This window comes from Pseudophryne corroboree, chromosome 10, assembly GCF_028390025.1.
Source record: "Pseudophryne corroboree isolate aPseCor3 chromosome 10, aPseCor3.hap2, whole genome shotgun sequence".
NCBI lineage: Eukaryota > Metazoa > Chordata > Amphibia > Anura > Myobatrachidae > Pseudophryne > Pseudophryne corroboree.
The window spans coordinates 113,144,185-113,171,816 of NC_086453.1; the positions used below are offsets into that span (position 1 = coordinate 113,144,185).

At 45.8% G+C, this 27,632-nt stretch overlaps 1 protein-coding gene across 1 annotated transcript in view; it reads left to right on the top strand.

Moving 5' to 3' along the window:
• The first annotated feature begins 215 nt into the window (after window positions 1-215).
• The window catches only part of LOC134965067 (sulfotransferase 2B1-like), a 64,983-nt gene continuing 37,566 nt past the window's right edge, over window positions 216-27,632 (top strand). Inside the window, exons 1-3 of the mRNA XM_063941631.1 lie at window positions 216-351; window positions 6,407-6,618; window positions 18,211-18,337. Coding sequence (XP_063797701.1) covers window positions 216-351; window positions 6,407-6,618; window positions 18,211-18,337 — 475 coding nt within the window. The remainder of the gene's footprint in view (window positions 352-6,406; window positions 6,619-18,210; window positions 18,338-27,632) is intronic.

Here is a 27,632-nt window from a genome sequence, read left to right on the forward strand (position 1 = left end):
TGCTTTATTTTCTCACATAAGACTAAAAGTGGGAGATCACAAAGGATGCTCTGCCAGTACGACATGGGTTGCACTTCCCAATTCATACCAAAATAAGCATTTAAAGATCTCCCAGATTTTTTAAAGATTTATTATCTGTAGCTTTTAGTCTTTTTCTATAAAACAGAGCATTTCCGGGCTTTCCATTGTGTTTATCTGTGGTCTGAAGAGACATTATGGACACAGACTACTTCCAACACAGAGGGATTAATTTTGCTTCCATCATCTACTCACAAGAAAGGCTGGAATATTTGGAGAATGAGTATCGTGTCTACGACGATGATGTCTACCTCGTTACATACCCTAAATCAGGTATGGGCTCAGGAGGAAGGAGGTGGTGTGGAATGTTATACTATGGATGCATGTACCCATTGTCCTTTATAAATAACTGCACTTACTATTAATTATTACATTGACAGTACATCTACAGAATATTATAGGCACACATTGCGAGTTGTGTATATATATATATATATATATATATATATATATAAAGAGAGAGGGAGAGAGGCATATTTTTGTATATAGATTTCTTTAGACATATTGTTCTTATTAGAGAAGAGCAGTTTGTATTTACTCGGCTCTTTTTGCCAAACTAGCACAAGTTCGGATTTACCTTATTGGGTGTCCAAAACACGTGAGAGCTGAATAGTCAATGAGATGTCGTTCTTGAGATCCAAACATAGCCAAGTAGATACGAAATTGCTCATCTCTAGTTCTTATGGTTACTTATGCTATTCAATAACAGTAAAACATAGCTCTGAGCCTCTTGGGCAAGTAAAACTCAGCAGTTGGGCTATACTTGGGCAGTTAGCATTAGTTTCTGAGCTACTCTGGGATAGTAAAACTTAGTTCCTGGGCTAGTTCTTGAGCTATATGGAAGTACTGAAACTCACAGTAGTTCCTGTGGTCCTCAAAAGTAGTCAAACTATTTCCTCAGATGTGTAGAAGCAGTGCTTCAAGTGGTTCTAGGGAGGTGATGGAACTCACCTGCCCCCCACCGCCTGTGCTCCTGCAGCGTGCACTACATAAAGGACGTGGTCTCAAAAAGAAACGCCAAAAGTATCTCCAATTCAAATTACGCAGAACAGTAGCACAATCTTATTCACATTACACCACATAGTAGTGTCCCTTATTCATTTTATGACACACATTAGTGCCTCTTATATAGAAAGCCCACAGTAGTAGCACCCCAAATACACATAATGCCCACAGTAGTAGTGCCCCTTATGCAATGCCCCCTGTAGTGGTAGTGCCCACAGTGGTACTGCCCCTTATGTAGAGCCCCCAGTAGTAGTGCCTCTTATGTCCCCAGAAGTGATGCCCCTTATGAAGTGCCCCCCTATGCAATGCCCCCAGTAGTAATGCCCCATGTAGTATTGCCCCTAGTAGATATGCCCCCTTTAGTTATGCCCCTTGTAGATATGCCCCCTTTAGTTTTCCCCTCTGATGATATGCCCCCTTTAGTTATGCCCCCTGTAGATATGCCCCCAGTAGATATGTCCCATTTAGTTTTGCCCCCTGTAGATATGCCCCCCTTACTTATGCCTTTGTAGATATGTCCCTTTAGTTACGCCCTTGTAGATATGCTCCCTGTAGATATGCCCTTGTATATATGCCCCCTTTAGTTTTGCCCCCCAGTAGATATGCCCCCTTAGTTATGCCCCTTGTAGATATGCCCTCAGTAGATATCCCCCCTTTAGTTATGCCCCTTGTAGATATGCCCCCCATAGATATTCCCCTATGTAGATATGCCCCCTATAGTAATGCCCCCTGTAGATATGGCCCCTGTAGACATGCCCCAAGTAGTTATGCCCCCTTTAGTTTTGCCCCCTCCAATAGTGCCGCTTACACACAAAACAAACAAACACATATATATACAGTAGCAAGCCGCTGCTTATCAGGGATTTCATTTCACCTGCCTCAGGCAGGCGAAGCATAATCCGAAAACAGTCCTGTTTTTGTCCCGTTTCAGGTGACTTAGGGCCCGATTCAGCATGAATCACTGAAGTGCGAAAATCGGTATTTGCAGCTAGGCTGCATTGGCAGGGGGCAACCCTAAACCTTTTCACACATCTACAACCCATGCTGAATTGGGCCCTCAATTGGATAGCCCCCCAAAAATTATCAAAGAAACATCTGAGTTTTTCGCTCCTGATGTTTCTTCGTTGGTAATTGAATACCGGCCTATATATTATTTGTAGGAATCTTAAAAATAAACATTCTGTATAGTCTCTAATATAAGATAGGTAAGAGTTAATAGGACTCGTTGGATTCATGTTGAATGTAGCCAGGGTCTTTCCTAGATGCAAAGGGGAATCGGTTAATTTGCCTTCTGATTAATATTCTATTAATATTCTGAATTACTGATTCAAACTGTAATTTCCCTTTTCCTTCCCAGTTAAAGGAATTCGTAAATAAACATTAATTATGAATGTATTTAGAAGAAATAAAATAAGATTTAATGTCCAAGTAGAAACATTTGATTTACTATTCATCAGTTATTATAACTTAAATTCCATCTGCAACTTGTATGGTGGTAGAAAATAACTGACATTTTTATTTCTCTGGTACTGTTCATTCTGACTTGAAGGAGAATTCCATCCATACAATGCTACTTTCTGAAAGCCATTTAAAATCCTTTTAAATAATCACTGAAATGCTTGAAGGAGACTATATAACTATATATTTCTGCTAAGTGCACATTCTGAGTAGCATGGATCTCTCAAAATGGGGGTAATTCAGATCCACGATCACTTACTCTGACATGTGGGGGGACGCCTAACACAGGGCTAGTCTGCCCCGCATGTCAGGCTCTCTCCCCCCACCCCCCCCTCACCAGCTGAGTAGCTCCCTGCCAGCGCAGCTCCTGCACCGCCATAACTGTAATCATACTCAAGGTGAGGTGACCGGGGTGCGGGTGCTGCTGCGCTGGGGCAGTGCAGCGCACCGGACCAGGGGATGGCAGGGGAGGCCTTGTGTCTCCAATCTAAGTGCTGTTCACTCCCCCTCAGTGTGACAGGATATATATATATATATATATATATATATTTACACACACATACATTTTTTTTTTGCTGCAGCACTTGATAGGGGGATATTCACTCCTTTACTGGGTTGAGAGTATGTGCTCACTGTACTGCTCTAGGTGAGGACATACTTACTGGTCCACTAGTGAGGGGTATGTGCTTGCTACACTCCTTGAAGGGGGTGGGCAACGTACTGGGGATATTAATGCGCTTGCTACATCGGGCAGTACAGATGGTGTATTGGTTAGCATTACTGCCTCTGAGCAGTTGGGTTCCATCCCCTGTATGACCCTGTGTGGAGCTTGTATATTCTCCCCGTACTTGCGTGCGTAATGTATCCTCCGGGTACTCCAGTTTTCTCCCACAATCCAAAAATATACTGGTTAATAAATTGGCTTGTGACAAAAATTAACTCTAGTGTATAATAGTGCATGTACATGGACAGAATAGATGGGCCAAGGGGTTCTTATCTATCCACTGTCTCTCCCTGTCACCCACTGCCTCTATGTCTCTCACTGTTTCTCCCTGTACCCTCACCCTCTGCTTCTCCCCTGAGTCACTATATCTCTATCAGCCTCTTTTGTCATTAGAGATGAGCGGGTTTGGTTTTACTCGGTTTTCAAAACAGCATCTTATTGGCTCACAGACGTCACGTGTTTTGGATAGCCAACAAGAAAAATCCGGATAAAACCGAACTGGCGTTAATTCTGGCATTACATCTGAACCCACTCATCTCTACTTGTCAGCCTCTGCAAGGCATCACCCTCTCCCCATCACCCTCTGCTTTACCTTGGTACCCACTGCCTTTCCCTGTCACCCTCTCCCTGTCACTTACTGCCTCTCCCCGTCACCTCCTTGTCACCCACTGTCTCTCGCCGTCACCCTTTCCTATCATCCACTGTCTCTCCGTCTCCCACTATTTCTGCCTGTTACCTTTCTCTTCTGTCACCCTCTTCCTGTCACCCACTGCCTCTCTCCATCATACTCTAAGTCGCCCACTGCCTCCCGTATATTCAGAAAATCAGTCTGAGATTGAGGTGAGGAGCTGAGCAGTGCTGGGTTCGGGAATAGGGGTCAGGAGGTGGAAGAGAGGACGGTTACTCAGAGTCTAGGGGCTGGGAAGGGGAGCCTGGCTGTGACTGGTGAGGGGACTGGGTGAGAACTAAGGAGGAAAAGGTCGGCATAAGCTTTGGAGGGGATGAGAAAGGGTTAAGAAGTGTGATGAAAATGAGGGCATGGGTCGTGAATAGGGCATTGCTTTTGAGGCCATGACCCTTGTTGCGGATCCACACCCACTTTTCCAGGAGCACACTTGCCTTTGGCACACATAAAAGTATACCTCCTCTTACCCTGTAATGGTGCCCCCCCCCCCCCCCTGTCATTTTGTTCTGGATCCGCCCCTGCCCACATTAGTTGAACGCATACATACATGCATACATCAGCATAAAGTAGTAAATTAGCATGTGCTTATTCAAGCACTAATTATCTCCTGCTGAACTGATTTTTTTTAACATCGTAACATTTTTATTTGCTTTTATGTGCCTTTATTTAGCATTGTGTTTGGGTGGAACTATGTAATTAGTGATGCAGTAGTGTATGATTATTTGTCTTTAATACATTATTAATAACTATAATTGGTTCTTTTTCAGAGTATGTGTGATAATTAGTGCAGCTCCTGTTCTTTTCTTTGTGGATCAGTGTATTCAGCATATGTTAGTAAGGCATTGGATACAGTAGCTATAAAAAATATTAATTCAGAAACTAAAATCCTCTGATTTAACGCTAAGATAGTGGAATGTGTGTGTGTTTAGTGTAACGACAGGATGGATGTGTTCAGCATCCCAGCTGTCGGGAAGCAGCAGCGATGCTCAGATATGGTAATGCAGCAGGAGGAGTCTGGTATAAATAGATGCCTCCTGCATGCATTTGTGATCCAGTGCTGTGTCCTTGCATTGCATCACCTGCGACTCCATTGGCTGGCTGTTTGAGTCTTGGGGTCACACAAGATGTCTGCCACAGCTCCTACCAAGAGGCCAGGAAATCTCCATCGGAAGATGGAGATCCTGGTCTTGATACTTCCCAAAATGGAGGCGACTGAGAGACGTCAGCACAAGGGTAGAGTTGCTCAAATAATTTAAACAGATCTAAAAATATATTTGGCTGAGTCTTGGATCTCTAACTCGCAAATTTTAGTCTTTCTGTGGTTTGAAGTTTGTGGCAGGAGACTGAGTTTACATTTGCAGTTCTTTAAACCATTAAACAGTTAAATGCTGCTGTTGTAGCTTTAATGGTTATATTTTATAGTGTATTTGAAATTAGAAGCCCAAGGTTGCCATTTGCATGGTTACAATAATAAAATGTAGCCATTTTGATGAACAAGTACATTTTAAAACAGACTTGAGCATCTCTACATAAGAAGAAGTTATCAAGAGATGCTGGAGGTAGCCATACAACGTAAAGTTATCTGCAGCCAATAGATTTCCTTAGTGAAATACCTGCAGAGAGAAAATAGAACCTATACCTGCTAGCTGTGGGTGGATTCTCTTGCAAAGCAAAGCTTTTGGTGTTTTTTGAGAAAAAGACTGGGATACACTAGAAATCTTTTACACTTTTTCCAGTTATTGTAAATTTTCATTTTAAATAAACAATATTAGCAAGAACGTTTTCTTCACTGTAAGAATATTTCCTCCAACTTAAAGCACAATGCATTGCTTGGTGAGTATTTGGCCACCACACTAAGGGGGTAATTCAGATCTGATAGTAGATATACTAAATTTAGCACATCTACGATCAGTTTCTCTGACATTTGGTGGGACGCCCAGCACAGGGCTAGTCTGCCCCACATGTCAGGCCCTACCCTCCCCCCGCAAGGGTGCAAAAGCATCACACAGCTGCGATGCTTTTGCACCCGGCGAGTAGCTCCCTGCTGCGACCCGCCCCTGCAGTGGTCTGAACATGCCTGCGTTGTCCAGACTGCACCCCGTCAATGGCGTTCTAATGCTGTTGGCACGCCCGCTCCCGCCCCGCGACCGCCTCTGCCTGATCACAGCTCTGAGAAGTTGTTAGCATCTCACTGGGCCTCCCGGGATGCACACGCACAGTGCGCATGCACAGTGCGTCCGCTACGTGAGCGCACTCCACAAAGGGCTTCAGACTGCGATCGCTGCCGCTGCAGCGATTCAGTCTGAATTGCCCCCTAAAGCCCATAAAGCCACATCAGACACCAACGTGACATATTTCATTCACATAATAAAGCAGGGAATTGTTTTGGTTGGGTGGCAGCATCTGATCTCTTTCAGTGCATACATTAATGGTTTTATGTGGATGTTTGCCTGCAGGAACCACCTGGATGATGGAAATCCTGAGTCTTATCCGTAGCAATGGTGACTCTACCTGGTGCTATAAAGTCCCAAACTACATGAGGATCCCCTGGCTTGATGTTAGTGGGGTCGGGGTACAGTTGGTGGATCAATGTGAATCTCCTCGATACCTTTCTTCCCATTTACAAATACAGTTGTTTCCAAAGTCTTTTTTTTCTTCAAAAGCCAAGGTAAGAATTGTAACAATGGGAAATAAGTTTTATGATTACACTATGGGCCTAATTCAGACCTGATCGCTAGGCTGCGTTTTCATACAGCCTGCGATCAGGTCTGAACTGCGCATGCGTATGAACCACAATGCATAGGTGCGTCAGTCCACAGCGACGGGGAGCGACGGTCAGTGACGGGATGGTGCGAGAAAACTGATCGCACGGGCGATCGCAAGGTGACTGACAGGGAGAGGCCATTTGTGGGTGGCAACTAACCGTTTTCAGGGAGTGTCCGGAAAAACGCAGGAGGGACCAGGCGTTTGAAGGGAGGGTTTCTGACGTCAGCTCTGGCTTCGATCATCGCACTGGAAGAGTAAGTCCTGGGCTGTGCAGAAACTTCTGTTTGTACAGCTCTCCTGCACATGCGATCACACCCCTGCACAGCAATTTCCCCCTCCCCCTGCAGGCGGCGACTACCTGATCGCAGGGATGCAAAAAACGAACCCTAGCGATCAGGTCTGAATTAGGCCCTATGTGCAGTATAAATAGCTCTTTAGCCATACTGATTTCCTTGTACAAAAATGCATTGGAACAAGTTGGATGTATGCACTATAGTAGGAACAATGTGTCACACAGAAGAGTGTTACTACAATGTAAGTATAATATGTCTGGCTACCAGAGGCGTATCTAGGGTTTTTGGAGCCCAGGGCAAGATCAATAATGGCGCCCCCCCCAAAAAAATAATAAAAAATAATAATAATAATAATAATAATAATAATAATAATAAAAATAATAAATAAATAAAATGCTAATAATAAAAAAACAAAACAAAAGGAAAGTATGTGCAGACGCCACCGGTGTCACTGTATATAAAGATGTCAGGGTGTGTATGTATAGATGTAGGTGCAGTGGTCGAAGTTGAATTTTTGAAGGCGGAATGAAAGAGTGCAGATAGCAATTATGCGCGCGCGCTCCAGAAAAGGGGCGCAGTCACTCAAAAGGGGCGTGTCCTTCAGTGTAGTAGGACCCCTTATACTATCTAGTACTGGTGCCCCTTTCACATTATAGCACACGGTATGAGCCGAAATTCACATTACCCCACACGGTATGAGCCGAAATTCACATTATAGCACACAGTATGAGCCGAAATTCACATTATCCCACACGGTATGAGCCAAAATTCACATTATAGCACACAGTATGAGCCGAAATTCACATTACCCCACATGGTATGAGTCAAAATTCACATTATAGCACACGGTATGAGCCAAAATTCACATTACTCCACATGGTATGAGCCAAAATTCACATTACCCCACACGGTATGAGCCGAAATTCACATTATAGCACACGGTATGAGCCAAAATTCACATTACCCCACACGGTATGAGCCGAAATTCACATTATAGCACACGGTATGAGCCAAAATTCACATTATAGAGTGAGGGGATCCTACCCCCAGAATTAACAAGGCCTGTGGGGCACTATGATGAGGGGAGCCCACCCCCTTAATAGACTAATTGCAGAGTTTAGCAGCGGAAGGGCTGCAGCGGATTCTCACCCCAAGCTGCGGCGCTTCTGCCACCTCCGACACTCCACATCTTCGGCACCACCCGGGATGCAGAGCACCGCACCAGGTATGCACCCTTTTCAGTGTGGTCTGCTGCGCTCCGAAGGGGTTCTTCTTTCCTGCTGCAGGATCCCGATGTGCGCCGTCCTCCCCGCTGTTACTGTCACGGTAAGCATTAGTATCATTTACCGCAGAGGCCATTTACTGAGGCATACAGTATGTGTTAAACCTCGGGAACTGAGATGCCCTTCTCACCATACAGCTGTGTGGCCGAGCCGGGCGGGGGGACAGCCAGCAGCAGCAGCAGCATGCCCGATATCAGCAGCAGAGGGTGCGGGCTGTACATACTTGAGGCAGCTGGATATTCAACAGTGCTGAAAGCCTCCGGAGCCCGCACCCCCAGAGCTGCAGTACACCGGCAGAGGACACCCATCCCCCGAACCCTGCGTAGCCCAAAGCCGGAGATCGGCAGCATGTTGAACGCGGAAGCAGAAGCTGCTTATTGCCGGTCAACATGCTGCTGATCTCCGGCTTTGGGCTCCGCACCGCTCCGCACGTGCCTTACAGCCCCCACCCTCGGCTGCTGATATCCGGCATGCTGCCCCTGCTGCTGACTTTCCACCTGCCCGGCTCGCTCACCCAGCTGGATGGTGAGTGAGAAGGGCATCTCCATGCCCGTGGTTTAATACATATCCCTCTTCGGTAAATGGTCATTAGTACATCCCGCCCACACACAGACTGCCCCTCCCCCTTACACACACACACACACACACACACACACACACACACACACACACACACACACACACACACACACACACACACACTGTAGATTACACACACACAGACTGGCCACCCCCAAACACCACACACACCCACTCAGGCTACACACACATTCTCATACTTTCCCCTCCCCCACACGCACTGGACTGCAAAAATGTACACACACTCACACTGTCCCACACACACAATTAACACACACGCACACTGTCCCACACACCAGTCGCGTGCGGTGAGGTCAGTGGCTGGTGAGGCACTACAGCCATAATGTCCGCCGAATCCTGCCGATGACCCCTACCGCCACCGAGCCAATGCCAGTTACTGCCTCTGAGCCAATGCCCGCTGCCACCACCAATGGCTTACAAACTTAACACACACGCACAGTGTCCCACACACCAGTGGCGTGCGGTGAGGTCAGTGGCTGGTGAGGCACTACAGCCATAATGTCCGCCGAATCCTGCCGATGACCCCTACCGCCACCGAGCCAATGCCCGTTACTGCCTCTGAGCCAATGCCCGCTGCCACCACCAATGGCTTACAAACTTAACACACACGCACAGTGTCCCACACACCAGTGGCGTGCGGTGAGGTCAGTGGCGTGCGGTGAGGCACTACAGCCATAATGTCTGCCGAATCCTGCCGATGACCCCTACCGCCACCGAGCCAATGCCCGCTACTGCCTCTGAGTCAATGCCCGCTGCCACCACCAATGGCTTACAAACTCGCCCACCATCAACTGACCCAGCCCTCCGCCACTAATTTGTATCTCAGTCTGATGCCGCCAATGCCCGCTGCCTGCCTGATCTTCATACTCGTGATATATTGTACATTTTTATAGAAAAAAATAATTAGTGTTTGGGACTGGGAAGGGAGTGGGAGGAGTACATGAATGCTATTTTATTGTCCAGGGCTTCCATTAACTTAACGGAGAAGAGTCTGAATGGGTTAAAAAAATAAAATAAAATATGCGTGAGGTCCCCCCTCCTAAGTATAACCAGCCTCGGGCTCTTTGAGCCGGTCCTGGTGGTTTAAATACTGGGAAAAAATTGGACAGGGGTTCCCCGTATTTAGACAACCAGCATCTGGCTCTTAGTCCGGTCCTGGTTCCAAAAATACGAGGTACAAAAGATGTAGGGGTCCCCCGTATTTTAAAAACCAGCACCGGGCTCCACTAGCCAGGGACATAATGCCACAGCCGTGGGACACATTTATGTAGGTCCCTGCGGCCGTGGCATTACCCCCCCCAACTAGTCACCACTGGCCGGGGTTCCCTGGAGGAGTGGGGACCCCTTAAATCAAGGGGTCACCCCTCTCCAGGCACCCAAGGGCCAGGGGTGAAGCCCGAGGCTGTCCCCCCCATCCGTAGGCGGTGGATGGGAGGCTGATAGCCATGTGTGTAAAAAAAAGAATATTGTTTTTTGTTGTGGAACTACAAGGCACAGCAAGCCTCCCCCGCTTGCTGGTACTTGGAGAACCTCAAGTACCAGCATGCGGGGAAATAACGGGCCCGCTGGTACCTGTAGTTCTACAACAGAAAAAATACCCAAATAAAAACACAACTCACACACCGTGACAGTAAAAATTTATTAAAACACACTTACACACTCACACAAACTTAACTATATCCCACGCCGGTCACGTCCACTTGTCCAGTAGAATTTAATAGGGGTACCTGTAAAAATGAGAGACAGATTACTTACCTACATCCCACGCCGGTCACGTCCACTTGTCCAGTAGAATCCAATAGGGGCACCTGTAAAAATGAAAATTATACTTACAAACTTCAATCCACAGGAGGAGAGAGAGAGAGAAAGAGGGGAGGGAGAGAGAGAGAGAGAGAGACTAACCTGCTGCTGCTGGGGAGAGCCGCACACACTGCAGGGCCACGCCGGGAGGACGGAGCCGGCGGAGGAGGGGGAGAGCCGCACACCGCCGCTCCTGTCAGCGGGAGGACGGAGCCGGCGGAGGAAGGGGAGAGCCGCACAACACCGCTCCTGTTAGCAGCGGAGGAGGATGGGGGACGGGGCGCACACTGCAGACGCCACTCACCGCCGGGACCCGTCTCCTCCAGCGCCGCGTGTGGGTGATTGGACAAGCGGATCCAGCACTGGATCCGCTGTCCAATCACAGGTGCCTCGCTGACATGGGGGTGGTGTCCCTGTCAGTGGTGTCCCTGTCAATTAACACACACGCACACTGTCCCACACACACACAATTAACACACACGCATACTGTCCCACACACACACACACACACAACACACACAATTAACACACACGCGCACTGTCCCACACACACACACACACACACACACACACACACACACACACACACACAATTAACACACACTCACACTGTCCCACACACACACAACACACACAATTAACACACACGCGCACTGTCCCACACACACACACACACACACACACACACACACACACACACACACACACAATTAACACACACTCACACTGTCCCACACACACACACACACACACACACACACACACACACAGCACACACACACACACACAATTAACACACACGCGCACTGTCCCACACACACACAATTAACACACACGCACACTGTCCCACACACACAATTAACACACACACACACACAATTAACACACACTCGCACTGTCCCACACACACACACACAATTAACACACACTGTCCCACACACACACAATTAACACACTTGCACTGTCACACACACACACAATTAACACACACGCACACTGTCCCACACACACACACACACACACACACACACACACACACACACACACACAATTAACACACACGCGCACTGTCCCACAAACTCACACTATCCACACACACACACACACACACACACACACACACACACACACACACACACACACACAATTAACACACACGCACACTGTCCCACACACAATTAACACACACTCACACACAATTAACACACACGCACACTGTCCCACACACACACACAATTAACACACACGCACACTGTCCTACACACCCATACAATTAACACACACTCAAACTGTCGTCGTCCCCCCACACACACACAAAATTAACACACACACTGTCCCGCACACACACACAATTAACACACACGCACACTGTCCCACACACACACAATTAACACACACTCGCACTGTCCCACACACACATACAATTAACACACACTCAAACTGTCCCACTCACACACACACACTGTCCCACACACACACAATTAACACACACACACTGTCCCTCACCCCCCTCCCCTCCCCTCTCCCCCCCCTCTCTCCACTCCACTCCACTCCACTCTCCTCTCCAAACAGGAAAGTATAAACCCCGCTCGGCACTCACCTGCACTTCTGAGGCCGCGTACCCCCGTGGTCGCGATCGCGCAATGTACACTTTGCAGGGGGGGGGGGGGGGGAGTAGGGGGAGGCTCCTGGCTGCCGCTGCCTGTCCAGTGTGACAGGCACAGCAGCCGGGGAGACAGGGAGAGCGCCGCGCCCCGCGGGTAGCGCCGGCGGAATCCCTGTCCGATGGGGCGAGCGGGCCGTGCAGGTGCCGGTGGCGCCCCCCTCTGTTGGGGCTGCCACGGCGCCCAGGGCACGTGCCCTGCTCGCCCCATGCTAGATACGCCTCTGCTGGCTACAGGTTGTTCTGTTCTCAATCACTTCCAAAAATGCGGACACTATGACAGGTTTGAGTGTTAGCTAGCCATCGCAAAAGGGCCCAGTGGGGTTCAGGCCTCTAAGGTTAACAGAATATGTATGCCCTGCGCCCCTGTATGTTTAAGGCTAGGGAACTCTCTCTGCATTTTCTCTGACACAGCAGTCAGCACAAATGCTTTTCTCAGAGAAGGCTACTGACAGAACATACCAGTGCTCCTGAGCCAGGAACGTTGAGCTTATGCTACCTGCTATATACAGGAAAGCAACATTCAAATGCAGCATTAATAAACTTGGCAACAGAAAGCACCAGTTTACCGATAGCCTATTCAGTGTTCTGTGGGCAGATGAAAGAAGATGTGCCCGCTTCAAACTGACTAGTTTTGTTATGCCTTTGCACTTTCACAAGCAGAAGATGCACAGTAAAAACTAAAAAGTAATCTAACCCTAATCAGAGTCATGTAAAAAAAAAGAAAGGGACTTGAAAGATTCATTATTGTAAAATGGAACATTCATTGTTAGTGTAATCAAAATGTTACACAGCTGAACTCAAAATAAATATATTGGACATACCTGTACTTCCAAAAATATCACTGTTTAATGCGAAATTACACCTGAATTGATTTCTGATTAATCCATTACCGATATTGCACTACAGCTGCACTCCTCCCAACATGTGAATTAAAAAAATTTTTTTTGAGAAGATTACTGAATCTCAAGTATACCCCTAATCTGACGACCATTATCAGCAGAAAAAGCATTTAATTTTATATATATATATATATATATATATATATATATATATATATATATAGCGGAATTCGGAGGCACTTCACAGTCTAAGGGGTAAATTTACTAAGATTCGTAATTTCCGAAAAAAGGTCAAAGTTCAATCACGAATGACATCGACAGTGTAAAACTGCAACTTTTTGAATTGATTACGATGGATTTACTAAGCTGTCGTATTCGGGTTTTTCTTTTCTTCCGATGTCGATGTCATTCGTGATTTTTTACCTATTTTTACGGCAGTGATTAGCAAAACACTGCCGACTTTTTTTACAATCAATCTCGGCCGGATCTGTGTGATCCGTGCTGGGGTTTTTTTTTGTTTGTTTTTTTTAATTAAACACTGTAAAATAATAATAAAAAATGCGTGGGGTCCCCCCTCCTAAGCATAACCAGCCTCGGGCTCTTTGAGCCGATTCTGGTTGCAAAAATATGGGGAAAAAAATGACAGGGGTTCCCCCATATTTAAGCAACCAGCATCGGGCTCTGCGCCTGGTCCTGGTCCCAAAAATACGGGGGACAAAAAGAGTAGGGGTCCCCCATATTTTTAAAACCAGCACCGGGCTCCACTAGCTGGACAGATAATGCCACAGCCGGGGGTCACTTTTATATAGTGCCCTGCGGCCGTGGCATCAAAAATCCAACTAGTCACCCCTGGCCGGGGTACCCTGGGGGAGTGGGGACCCCTTCAATCAAGGGGTCCCCCCCCCAGCCACCCAAGGGCCAGGGGTGAAGCCCGAGGCTGTCCCCCCCCATCCAATGGGCTGCGGATGGGGAGGCTGATAGCCTTTGTTGTAAAAGAAAAGATATTGTTTTTAGTAGCAGTACTACAAGGCCCAGCAAGCCTCCCCCGCATGCTGGTACTTGGAGAACCACAAGTACCAGCATGCGACGGAAAAACGGGCCCGCTGGTACCTGTAGTACTACTACTAAAAAAATACCCAAAAAAAGACAAGACACACACACCGTGAAAGTAAAGATTTATTACATACATCCACACAAACATACATACATACTTACCTTATGTTCACACGCAGGTCGGTCCTCTTCTCCAGTAGAATCCAAGGGGTACCTGTTGAAGAAATTATACTCACGAGATCCAGGGGTCCAGGCTCCTCGGGAAATCCAGGGGTAATCCACGTACTTGCATAAAATAAGAAAACGGAAAGCCGAGCCACGAACTGAAAGGGGCCCCATGTTTTCACATGGGACTCCTTTCCACGAATGCCAGAAACCCACTCTGACTGATGTCTAAGTGGGTTTCTTCAGCCAATCAGGGAGTGCCACGTTGTAGCACTCTCCTGATCGGCTGTGTGCTCTTGTCCTCACTGACAGGCAGCACACAGCAGTGTTACAATGTAGCGCCTATGCGCTACATTGTAACCAATGATGGGAACTTTCTGCCCTGCGGTTGACCTAAAGTGACGTCACCGCTGAGCAGAAAGTTCCCATCATTGGTTACAATGTAGCGCATAGGCGCTACATTGTAACACTGCCGTGTGCTGCCTGTCAGTGAAGACAGGAGCACACAGCTGATCAGGAGAGTGCTACAACGTGGCGCTCCCTGATTGGCTGAAGAAACCCACTTAGCCAGAAGGCAAAGTGGGTTTCTTGCATTCGGGGAAAGGTGACCCATGTGCAAACATGGGTCCCCTTTCAGTTCGTGGTCGGGACACCATTTTTTTATTTTTGGCAAGTACGTGGATTAACCCTGGATTTGCCGAGGAGCCTGGACCCCTGGATCTCGTGAGTATAATTTATTCAACAGGTACCCTTGGATTCTACTGGACAAGAGGACCGACCTGCGTGGGGCCATAGGTAAGTATGTATGTATGTGTGTATGTAAGTAATAAAATTATACTTTCACGGTGTGTGTGTCTTGTCTTTTTTTTGGGTATTTTTTTAGTGGTAGTACTACAGGTACCAGCGGGCCCATTTTTCCGCCGCATGCTGGTACTTGTGGTTCTCCAAGTACCAGCATGCGGGGGAGGCTTGCTGGGACTTGTAGTACTGCTACTAAAAACAATATCTTTTATTTTACAACAAAGGCTATCAGCCCTCCCATCCGCAGCCCATTGGATGGGGGGGGACAGCCTCGGGCTTCACCCCTGGCCCTTGGGTGGCTGGGGGGGGGGACCCCTTGATTGAAGGGGTCCCCACTCCCCCAGGGTACCCCGGCCAGGGGTGACTAGTTGGATTTTTGATGCCACGGCCGCAGGGCGCTGTATAAAAGTGACCCCCGGCTGTGGCATTATCTGTCCAGCTAGTGGAGCCCGGTACTGGTTTTAAAAATACGGGGGACCCCTACTCTTTTTGTCCCCCGTATTTTTGGGACCAGGACCAGGCGCAGAGCCCGATGCTGGTTGCTTAAATATGGGGGAACCCCTGTCATTTTTTTCCCCATATTTCTGCAACCAGGATCGGCTCAAAGAGCCCGAGGCTGGTTATGCTTAGGAGGGGGGACCCCACGCAATTTTTTTAGCAAAAATAAGCACTTTCACACCCCTTCCCACTGATATACATGCACGGATCTCATGGATCCCTGCATGCATCTCAAATCACGGATAAAAAAAGCAGGTCTGTTTTTTTTTAGGACTTTTTTACGAGTTGTAATTTTTCACGGCAGTGTTTTGTGTTTTTTTGCTTTGCACTTCTTAGTAAATGACCGAGATTCATACTTAAACAGCCGCGTTTTGACCGATGGTGTATTCATTCGTAATTTTTTACCTGAACTAGCAAAAAATTACGAATGCCCTCATCACTGCCGTGATTAGTGTTTAGTAAATGACCGAGATTTACCGAGATGACACTTTGATGAAAAAACTGCATCTCGGTCAAAATCGGGAGCTTAGTAAATATACCCCTAAGTCGGATTAATGCAAATCTCTTTTTATATAAATGTATTGAATATAATGTGTTTTTATTCAAGACTTGCCTGAAATCAGTCCGTGTATTAGATATAATGCCTGGATTCTATAGTGCCTTTAACATACAGTTAGGTCCATATATATTTAGACATTGACTTTTACAAGCCATGGCTCACGGCTCACAGCGTCTGGTCATCACTAAGCGACTGGGATGCTCCTGAACTTCCACTCCCCTGCCGCCGGTTCCATGGCAACCGGTATGCTGGACGCTTGCAGTGGTCAGGGTTGCCAGGCAGTGGGGAAGCCGGAAGCTTCCCCAGTGAAGGTGACAGGAGGTTGCAGTTAGTTGCTAATTAGGGGTGGTTGACTGTGCTGTGATTCTCATTGGCTCTTGTCTCCTTCATATGTGTGGTCTGTCTCTCACTCCCCGATGGTCATAGTTTCCTGGTGCAACAGGAGCCCTTGTCTCTTGTTACTAGTTCTAGCCCGTGGATTCCTTGCCTGGTTACCTACTACAGTCCACTGCAGTTTCTGTGTCCAGCTCCGTGTCAGCTGCATACTCTGTCATGTGTATTATTTGTTATTTCTGTCAGTATTGTATTTCATCTGTTTGCTATGTAGTTACATGTCTCATCTATGCCCAAGTCCTCCTGCATTTCTTCTGTACCTCCACTACCTATAGCTCTACCTGTAGGTTCAGAGTCCTTAGTGTTTAATGCGCTCTCTTTCTCCCTAAATCCTCTAATTCTTATTTCACCAGCCTTGTCACCGTCTGGGACTCTCCCGTCTTCATATCTTTGGCTTTCCAATTTTCCCTGGTACCGTAGTGTTATTCTCTTCTCTTATCCCAATCTCGTACTACCATCAGTGGCGTAAGTCCTGGTGGCATCCCAGTACCGGTAGGCACATCTTGTCTTATGGGAAAATCGGCTATTATAGGCTAGAAGGCCTGCTGGTGAGTTCTATGAGTCTTAACCTGGGGTGTACAGGGGTCGTTGCCAAGAAGATCTCCGAAGTCTCCTCGGAAAGAAGATTCCTTGGTTGTAACAATGACACAATTTTTGACATTTTAGCTGTTTACCAAAACATACTTAAGTTTCTGCTGTATAAGGAATAAGGTTTTAAAGTGCAGACTACCTGCTTTAATATGAGGGTATTCACATCCAACTTGGAGGAAGGGTTTAGGTATTATGTAGCCTCCACTTTTTTAAGGGACCATAAGTAATTGGGCAATTGACTCAAAAGCTGTTTCATGGACAGGTCTGGGCTATTCCTTTGTTATTTCTTCATCAATTAAGCAGGCACAAAGTCTAGATTTTATTCCAAGTGTGGCAGTTACATTTGGAAGCGGTTGCTGTGAATCCACAACATGCGGTTAAAGGAGCTCTCAATGCAAGTGAAAGAGGCCATCCCTAGGCTGCAGAAGCAAACATAATCCTTCAGAGAGATAGTGGGAACCTTATGAGTGGCTAAATCAACAGTTTGGTGCATTCTGAGAAAAAAAGAACGCATTGGTGAGCTCCACAACAAAAAAAAAAGGCCTGGATGTTCATGGATGACAACATTGGTGGATTCATGCAGGATCAGCCAAGTGAAGAACACTCTCCGGGAGGTAGGGATATTATTATCCAAGTCTACCATATTATAGAGAAGATTTTACAAAGCAAATACAGAGTTCACAGGTGTAACATGTGAACGGAGATTTAGATTTGGGTGGTTTATATTGTTCCTGTGCATGGCAAATACTGGCGGCTTTATTTTTACACTGCAATTCTGAATACAGTTTGAATACACTCCACCCACGTTTCAACTCTCTCTGCACATGATATATCTGCCCCACCTGCAGTGCAGCATGGTTCTGCCCATTAGTGTGCTTTTTTGGTTTGCTAACAAACCTGAATAATGCCCAATGTTCATTGTAATGCTACTGATGCCTCTGTTGTATTTGTAGGTTATTTACACAGCTCGAAACCCAAAAGATGTGCTTGTGTCAATGTATCACTATGCCCACATGTCGCATGTTATCAAAAAGCCTCATGGCTTTGATGAGTTCATGGAGGACTTCTTGCAGGGCAGAGGTATGTATATCAGCTTTACCGGTACAGGGTATGAGCTATAAATTATGTATTTTAATATTATTCCTGACTTCCATTGTAGCATATTACCCTAAGAATAACATGCTGGGACTCATTTTTATCAATTATATTTTAAAAGTGATGTCTGTTGCACTTAGTGACTTAAGAAAAAAATCACAGTTTGTGTATGCGCCATGGTTGCAGGTGAGTGAATGAGGGAACAGCCCTTGGATTAGCGACCATAAAGAAGTATTTAAATACCTACTGTGGTGCATGGAATAAAAACTCAGGGACGGAGTCTCTTCCTAGCGGTCTCGGACAGACAGCTTATATACAACAAACACAGTATTCCTGGCGCTGCAATTGTGGGTTTTGATAGCAGCTCTCTCAGGGGTAATAGGTCATTTACCCCAATATAGACCAAAAGAAATGCAATATGAGAGTGCGCTTTTCAAATCCCATGTAGATTTTATTAATTCTTTTTAAAAAAAAATTATTTATTTGTATACACACAATTATATATAATTTGCCGGCCGGCTGCATAAAAACTTTGTTCAATTTGATATAAAGGTTAATAATCCTAAATGCTTATATTTTCATTGTGCTGAATTTTTATCCCAATACTCCAAACACCTAAGTCACTCTGCCCAAGTCCAGATATATATAAGAACGTTTAGCAGCTTATTGCACCAGTTGTATTTGTTAGTAATTAAAGCCAAGCAGGTGGTTAATAATAATCTGAACCACAGCCTTCCTCACAGTTGAACAGTTCCATTTAGGTAGTTCATGAATTGATTTTGTTACAACTGTAACTGATTAAAAGTACTATGTAACACTTTAAAACTTGTATACCATATGGAATATCTCTGTTGTCCACTTTATGAGCATACATACGGCGTCCCTCCTGGTTAGTGTTTCTCGTCACTGTCCGTTTTCTCTGGAGGGGAATCACTTTATGTGTCACTCGCCGTTCTTGCCCTCCCGGCACCTGGCCGTACGGCTGGTATTTTCCCTCGTCAGCCTTAGTGGAGGTTTGCGGACCAATGTCGGGCAGTGAAGGCACGACTTCCCCTCACCTTCGGGGTGTTTGTAATCGCCGGCAAGCTGATGTGCAGAGTGCTGCGGTCTCCGTGTGAATGTATGACAGACGCGTTTCCCCGCCTACTCGAGAGCATCGGCGGCTTCCTCAGGCGGGGAAACGCGTCTGTCATACATTCACACGGAGACCGCAGCACTCTGCACATCAGCTGGCCGGCGATTACAAACACCCCGAAGGTGAGGGGAAGTCGTGCCTTCACTGCCCGACATTGGTCCGCAAACCTCCACTAAGGCTGACGAGGGAAAATATCAGCCGTACGGCCAGGTGCCGGGAGGGCAAGAACGGCGAGTGACACATAAAGTGATTCCCCTCCAGAGAAAACGGACAGTGACGAGAAACACTAACCAGGAGGGACGCCGTATGTATGCTCATAAAGTGGACAACAGAGATATTCCATATGATATACAAGTTTTAAAGTGTTACATAGTACTTTTAATCAGTTACAGTTGTAACAAAATCAATTCATGAACTACCTAAATGGAACTGTTCAACTGTGAGTAAGGCTGTGGTTCAGATTATTATTAACCACCTGCTTGGCTTTAATTACTAACAAATACAACTGGTGCAATAAGCTGCTAAACGTTCTTATATATATCTGGACTTGGGCAGAGTGACTTAGGTGTTTGGAGTATTGGGATAAAAATTCAGCACAATGAAAATATAAGCATTTAGGATTATTAACCTTTATATCAAATTGAACAAAGTTTTTATGTAGCCGGCCGGCAAATTATATATAATTGTGTGTATACAAATAAATAATTTTTTTTTAAAAAGAATTAATAAAATCTACATGGGATTTGAAAAGCGCACTCTCATATTGCATTTCTTTTAGCTTATATACAAAATGTTACTTTTCCAATTTAATTGTATAGCAGCTGTTGATTGCAACTGACCGCCGAGTGCCAGTGAATGGTCAGTTCCAAGAGGGAGCATATGGAATCCAGCTATAGCCAGAACAGTTGGAGATAATGTCAGGGATTGAGACAAAAGCTTGGGGTAGATGACAGTTCAGGGAGTTTTTAGTTGACCTGACTGGGAGTTGAGTGATGTGAGCTTGGAGGTTCTCTGGTAAGGCTTCCACCAGATACGTATGAGGTGAGATTCTATTGTCCCAGTACATACAATGTGTAGTGTACCTGAGCTTTTCTGTGTTATGTATCATCTCTAATCACTCATATTAGTCACTTTATATAGCATAGAGGGGGATATTTTGTAAAGCTTGCAGAGATATAAAGTAGAGATAAAGTGCCAACCAATCAGCTCTTGCCACTTTTTAAACACAAATAAGTCAGTAGCTGATTGGTTAGCACTTTGTTTGTCTCCACTTTATCTCTCCCTGAGATACTGTAAATCTCCCCCAGAGTTCACTAATAGCCATAGACTGTAGATCTGTCCCATATCCCTAGTAGTTGAAGCTGTTGGAAAGGCGGCAGGTGTCGTGGCTTCCACTGTGTATGCCTGTTGAAGACAGGACAAGCTGTAGAGAATTATTATATACCCTCTGTAAATAACTTAGAATTATACACACTTATTACAGATATTATAGGGAAGTATGGTAGGAGATTACACCTATGTATGCAAATACAGCAACCTACTGCTGAGAACAATTTGCTGTTATAACCGAGGTCCAGATTGAGAGACAGTCTCAAATGCAGCTGTTAACACACGCAGCAACTGTGCGAAAATATGCAAATGTGGCGGCCGCTGTGAAATGTATTGAGATGCCCTGGAGGTGCCTCAGATCTGCTGATTGTGCAGGAAGACACAACCATCAGGCACACATTGTTCAATAACTAAGACTGGAAGATAGAACTGAGATGTTGGAGCCATTTTAACACCCCCTGAAAAGGGTTGGTATCCGGTCTCTAGGTTGACCACACTTAGGTCAACAATGTCTAGGTTGACCACTATTGGTCGACAGTAAGTAGGTCGACATGGTTTGTATGTTGACATTTACTCTAGGTCGACATGTTCTAGGTCGACATGACAGAAGGTCGACATGAGTTTTTCAAATTTTTTGAAGTTTTTCATGCTTTACGATCCACGTGGACTACAACTGGGAACAGTAACCCGTGCCAAGCGCAGTGGTAGAGGAGCAAGGAACCTTGCCTGAAGCTCTCCATGCAAGAGGACATGGTGCACTAAGTGAGGTTCTCGGACACTCTACGGAGAAAACAACATTATTATTTTTTCCAAAAACTCATGTTGACCTTGTACATGTCAACCTAAAGACTCTGTCGACCTAGAAAACATGTCGACCTACTTACTGTCGAATAATGGTGGTCGACCTAGACACTGTCGACCTAAGTGTGGGCAACCGTATGAGCCACACCCAAAGGGTTGTAGCTTTCCTGTGTTTTTAGTAGCCACCCCCATTACCACCCACAGACAGTGCCTGACTCTTAATCACTTTGTCACAAGACCAGCAGTGCAACTCCGACACGTGAACAGTGGCATGAAATTGCTCCACTGCATACATCACCATTGCGACTGTCTCTGAATACAGCCCTGAAACAGGACACGCCAAATATAGGATACAACTGTACCTGTATATACAAATTAATATACAGGACACATATTATATATTCCTAGCAGTGGCGTCGGAATGGAGGTGAGGGGGGCAAGAGGGGCAGCATGACAGTGGCTTTCTTTTTTAAAAAGTGTGCTCTGTGCTGCTGCAGCATGCTATACCATTATCTCTTGTCTTCTCTTCACAGATGCATTACTGGGAGGAGGCGGAGATATCCCAGCACGCTCAGCATGGCCACGCCTCCACCCAGTAATGCATCTGTGAAAAGGCACAGCAAGGACAGCACATGGCATTGGACGCTGCGACAGCACACTTTTTAAAAGAGAAGTCACCTCAGGGACCCGGGGGTATGCACTACCCAACACGTGTGTGTGTGTGTGGGGGGGGGGGGGATTGGGGGAGCGCCAATATGTAATTTTTTCAGCGCCCCCTACCTCAAACCTTTCTGGAGCCCCTGATTCCTAGTGAGGAAGGAAAACATTCAATATATGAATCTCTACCATGGAGCTCATCTGTGCAATCTTACCACTCTTGCTGATAATTCGTTTTGCCCCAAAAGAAGTGTGAACTCATTTGAACTCAACATCCAGACAGGATGGTTTGCATAGTTATCTACCTTATGGCCTCAAACCATTGAGGGCATGAGTTAATTTCCCGATCATGGGTCATCTGTGTGGAGTTTGTATGTCCTTGTCATGTTTGCATGGGTTTTCAAAAACATACTGGTAGGTTAATTGGATTCTGACAAAAGATTAACCCTAGTGTATGTGTGTATGTGTGAGTGTGATGTGAATGACTGAATATCCTCTGTATGCATTGTAGAATATGTCTGTGCTCCATAAATAATTGTAAATAAATAAATAGATAAATATCTGTTAGTTGATTGAAACAAATTATCCCCGTTTCTTTTGGGATTAATAATGCAGTGGTAATGATATTATTCCACCAATTGTTGCAAAGCAATGTTTGTTGTAACATCTATTGAGAAACAGATGTGAGGTTTTGCATTCCACGCTATTTAGTGCTCATATGAATGGTACTAAAACACTTGTATACAGTGGGGCTTATACAGAGTTGGGAAAAAGCATTGCAAAACCATGGTTCACGGCAGATGGGGTGGATTTAAAATGTGCCAGCAGAAATATCGCTGTCTAGTATTTATGGGCTACAGTATATACAGCAGCAGACATTATTTATCCTGCATACAAAAAATAATAATACATGTATTTGCAGTCCTTACAATGCACCATGGTTTGTCCTGGTGCAAAGTTACTCTGAGTAAAATTCTGTTGTGTATGCCAATTGTGTCACCAAGAGCACACATAGAGAACTATCTCTTACAGCCCTAGATGCTGTAATGGTCTGTAATGGTGTGTACACACAGTGAGATCCTTACTATGCCCGATTTTGACTATGCAATTTCCCTTGAACTCCCCCAGAGCTCAGATAACACAGATTTTGACTATCTGTACTTTAGATTTTCTCTATATACGATTTTGAATAAGCGCCAATTTTGACTATACTTTGTACTTCATAGTACACTAGTCAAGATTGACTTGCCTGCACAGTCTATCTAGCCTTGCGATACCGACCCCGCGGGAGTGGGCATCGGGATCGAATCTGTATCGCAAGCTGCCTAACACCCTGAGATATGCACTAACTTTCCTTAAGATTTTGACTATATAGGGGTATATGCAATTGCGGTCGAATCCCGGCTGGAATTCGACCGTTTTTAAATTCGACAAAATTCGACAGTCAGACACCCTCCCACCGGGACCCGAATTCGACATATTCAATAAAAAACGGATTCGACAGTCCCGCTGTCGAAAAACGGACCAATTGACGATAGTGTGCGTCCTGGATTCGACTTCATGGACGGCACAAAAGCGTGTACAAAATCCTGAAAAAAAATGCGTGGGGTCCCCCCTCCTAAGCATAACCAGCCTCGGGCTCTTTGAGTCGGTCCTGGTTGTAAAAATACGGGGGGGGGGGGGGAAATGACATGGGATCCCCCGTTTTTTCACAACCAGCACCGGGCTCTGCGTCCGGTCCTGGTGCCAAAAATACGGGGGACATAAAACGTAGGGGTCCCCCGTATTTTTAACACCAGCACCGGGCTCCACTAGTCAGAGAGATAATGCCACAGCCGGGGGACACTTTTATATCGGTCCCTGCGGCTGTGGCATTAAATCACTAACTAGTCACCCCTGGCCGGGGTACCCTGGAGGAGTGGGGACCCCTTAAATCAAGGGGTCCCCCCCTCCAGCCAACCAAGGGCCAGGGGTGAAGCCCGAGGCTGTCCCCCCAATCCACGGGCTTCAGATCGGAGGCTGATAGCCAAGTGACAAAAATAAAGAATATTGTTTTTTGTAGCAGAACTACAAGTCCCAGCTAGCCTCCCCCGCAAGCTGGTACTTGGAGAACTACAAGTACCAGCATGCGGGGGGAAATGGGCCCGCTGGTACCTGTAGTTCTACTGCAAAAAAATACCCAAATAAAAACAGTACACGCACACCGTGAAAGTAAAACTTTATTACATACATGCACGCCGACACACACATACCTATGTTCACACGCCGACTCGGTCCCCTTCACCAGTAGAATCCATGGGGTACCTGAAAATAAAATTATACTCACCAAAATCCTGTGTAGATCTGTTCTCTTCTTGTTTGTAATCCACGTACTTGGCAAAATAATAAAACGCAAAAACCCGGACCACGCACTGAAAGGGGTCCCATGTGGGGGGTCTCAGCAGTCGGGGAAAGGGTTCCCATGGGGGGGTCTCAGCAGTCGGGGAAAGGGGTCCCATGTGTAAATATGGGACCCCTTTCAGTGCGTGGTCCGGGTTTTTGCGTTTTATTATTTTGCCAAGTACGTGGATTACAAACAAGAAGAGGACAGATCTACACAGGATTTTGGTGAGTATAATTTTATTTTCAGGTACCCCATGGATTCTACTGGTGAAGGGGACCGAGTTGGCGTGTGAACATAGGTAAGTATGTGTGTGTCGGCGTGCATGTATGTAATAAAGTTTTACTTTCACGGTGTGTGTGTACTGTTTTTATTTGGGTATTTTTCTTGGAGTAGAACTACAGGTACCAGCCCGTTTCCCCCCCGCATGCTGGTACTTGTGGTTCTCCAAGTACCAGCTTGCGGGAAGGCTTGCTGGGATTTGTAGTTCTGCTACAAAAAACAATGGGGGTAATTCCAAGTTGATCGCAGCAGGAATTTTGTTAGCAATTGGGCAAAACCATGTGCACTGCAGGGGAGGCAGATATAACATGTGCAGAAAGAGTTAGATTTGGGTGGGTTATTTTATTTCTGTGCAGTGTAAATACTGGCTGCTTTATTTTTAGACTGCAAATTAGATTGCAGATTGAACACACCACACCCAAATCTAACTCTCTCTGCACATGTTAAATCTGCCTCCCCTGCAGTGCACATGGTTTTGCCCAACTGCTAAAAAATTTCCTGCTGCGATCAACTTGGAATTACCCCCAATATTCTTTATTTTTGTCACTTGACTATCAGCCTCCCATTCGCAGCCCTTGTATGGGGGGGGGGACAGCCTCGGGCTTCACCCCTGGCCCTTAGGTGACTGGAGGGGAGGGGGGGGGGGAACCGCTTGATTTAAGGGGTCCTGACTCCTCCAGGGTACCCCGGCCAGGGGTGACTAGTTAGTGATTTAATGCCACGGCCGCAGGGACCGATATAAAAGTGTCCCCCGAGTGTGGCATTATCTCTCTGACTAGTGGAGCCCGGTGCTGGTGTTAAAAATACGGGGGACACCTACGTTTTTTGTTCCCCATATTTTTGGCACCAGGACCGGACGCAGAGCCCGATGCTGGTTGTGAAAATACGGGGGATACCCTGTCATTTTCCCCCCTGTATTTTTACAACCAGGACCGGCTCAAAGAGCCCGAGGCTGGTTATGCTTAGGAGGGGGGACCCCACGCATTTTTTTTCAGGATTTTTTACACATTCCCACCCCTTCTCACTGAAAAACATGCTCTGATCTCTCCATATTATTTTAGTCAGTAAAAAAAATATATATATTCTTTTAAAAAATATATAAATAATACTTGTGGCTCCTAATAGACAAACCAAGTACATAATCCCTTCTAATATAAATAGATATGCTATTAGCAATAGAAAAAACACTAAAAAAACATGTTTTTAAAATTTTTTATTAGATTCCGTCAGCAAAATGAGGCGGACTGAAATTGATGAAATGACTGTCGAAAAGCACTGTTGTCGAATCGACATTCTTCAATTGAATATACTTTTGTTGAAAAGCCGCATTTTTACCATTGCAGACATGTCGAATTTGACAACTGTCGAATTGCAAAAAGTCGAATTTGAAACAGCCGTTTTTTGTCGAAAAGTACTGTATTGCATTGTCGAATCATTTTTGTGTGTCGAAAATGCCCCGTTTTTCGACATTTGCGGCAATTCGACCGCAATTGCATATACCCCATAGTCAAAATCTTACAGATTTATCTCACCGTGTGTACATACCTTTAGAGACAGTTCCATTATTATAGTGATATTTAATGTAAATGAGACTGGAAGTAGCGGTATAAACATTTCAATCACTTCTCTAATTCCCAATCAACCACTGTACGTCTTTAGTTTTAACGTTTGGCTTCTTTATTTTTCTATTAATGAATCATATTGTGTTTAAAATGGGATGCTGTTAATATTCTGGCACTCAGCATGCCGAAAGTCAGAATGCCGACAGTGGCATCCCGACAGTCAGAATCCCGACGGTAAATACTGGGCTTAGGGTTAGGTTTTGGATTAGGGCTAGGCACTGTGGCATGGGTTAGGGTTAGGCTGGCAGGGGGAGGGGGGTGCGGTGTTTAGGCAAGGTTGCGGAAGGGATGGGTTAGGCTGGCAGGGGGAGGGGGGCGGTGTTTATGTAAGGTTGTGGAAGGGGTGGGTTAGGGTTAGGTTGCGGGACGGGAGGGTTAGGATTGATGTTACTCAAATACTTACCAAAATCCGTAAGGATTTTGAATGTTTATTTGCCGCTGTCGGTATTTTGACCTTCGGGTCCTGTGAACCAGGATATCGATACCACCCCTTTGAAATTAATAAAGTTTAATGTTTTAATTAATACACATTCTGATGCTAAATGCACTACCTAAGAATTCACTTGGGCCCTCATTCCGAGTTGTTCGCTCGCTAGCTGCTTTTAGCAGCATTGCACACGCTAAGCCGCCGCCCTCTGGGAGTGTATCTTAGCTTAGCAGAATTGCGAACGAAAGATTCGCAAAATTGCGAATAGAAATGTCTTAGCAGTTTCTGAGTAGCTTGAGACTTACTCTGCCACTGCGATCAGTTCAGTCAGTTTCGTTCCTGGTTTGACGTCACAAACACACCCAGCGTTCGCCCTGGCACTCCCCCGTTTCTCCAGCCACTCCCGCGTTTTTCCCAGAAACGGCAGCGTTTTTTCACACACACCCATAAAACGGCCAGTTTCCGCCAAGAAACACCCACTTCCTGTCAATCACACTACGATCAGCAGAACGAAGAAAAAACCTCGTAATGCCGTGAGTAAAATACCTAACTTTTGAGTAAAATAACTAAGCGCATGCGCTCTGCGAACATTGCGCATGCGCAGTAAGCGACTAATTGCAATGAGCGAAAAACTCGGAATGACCACC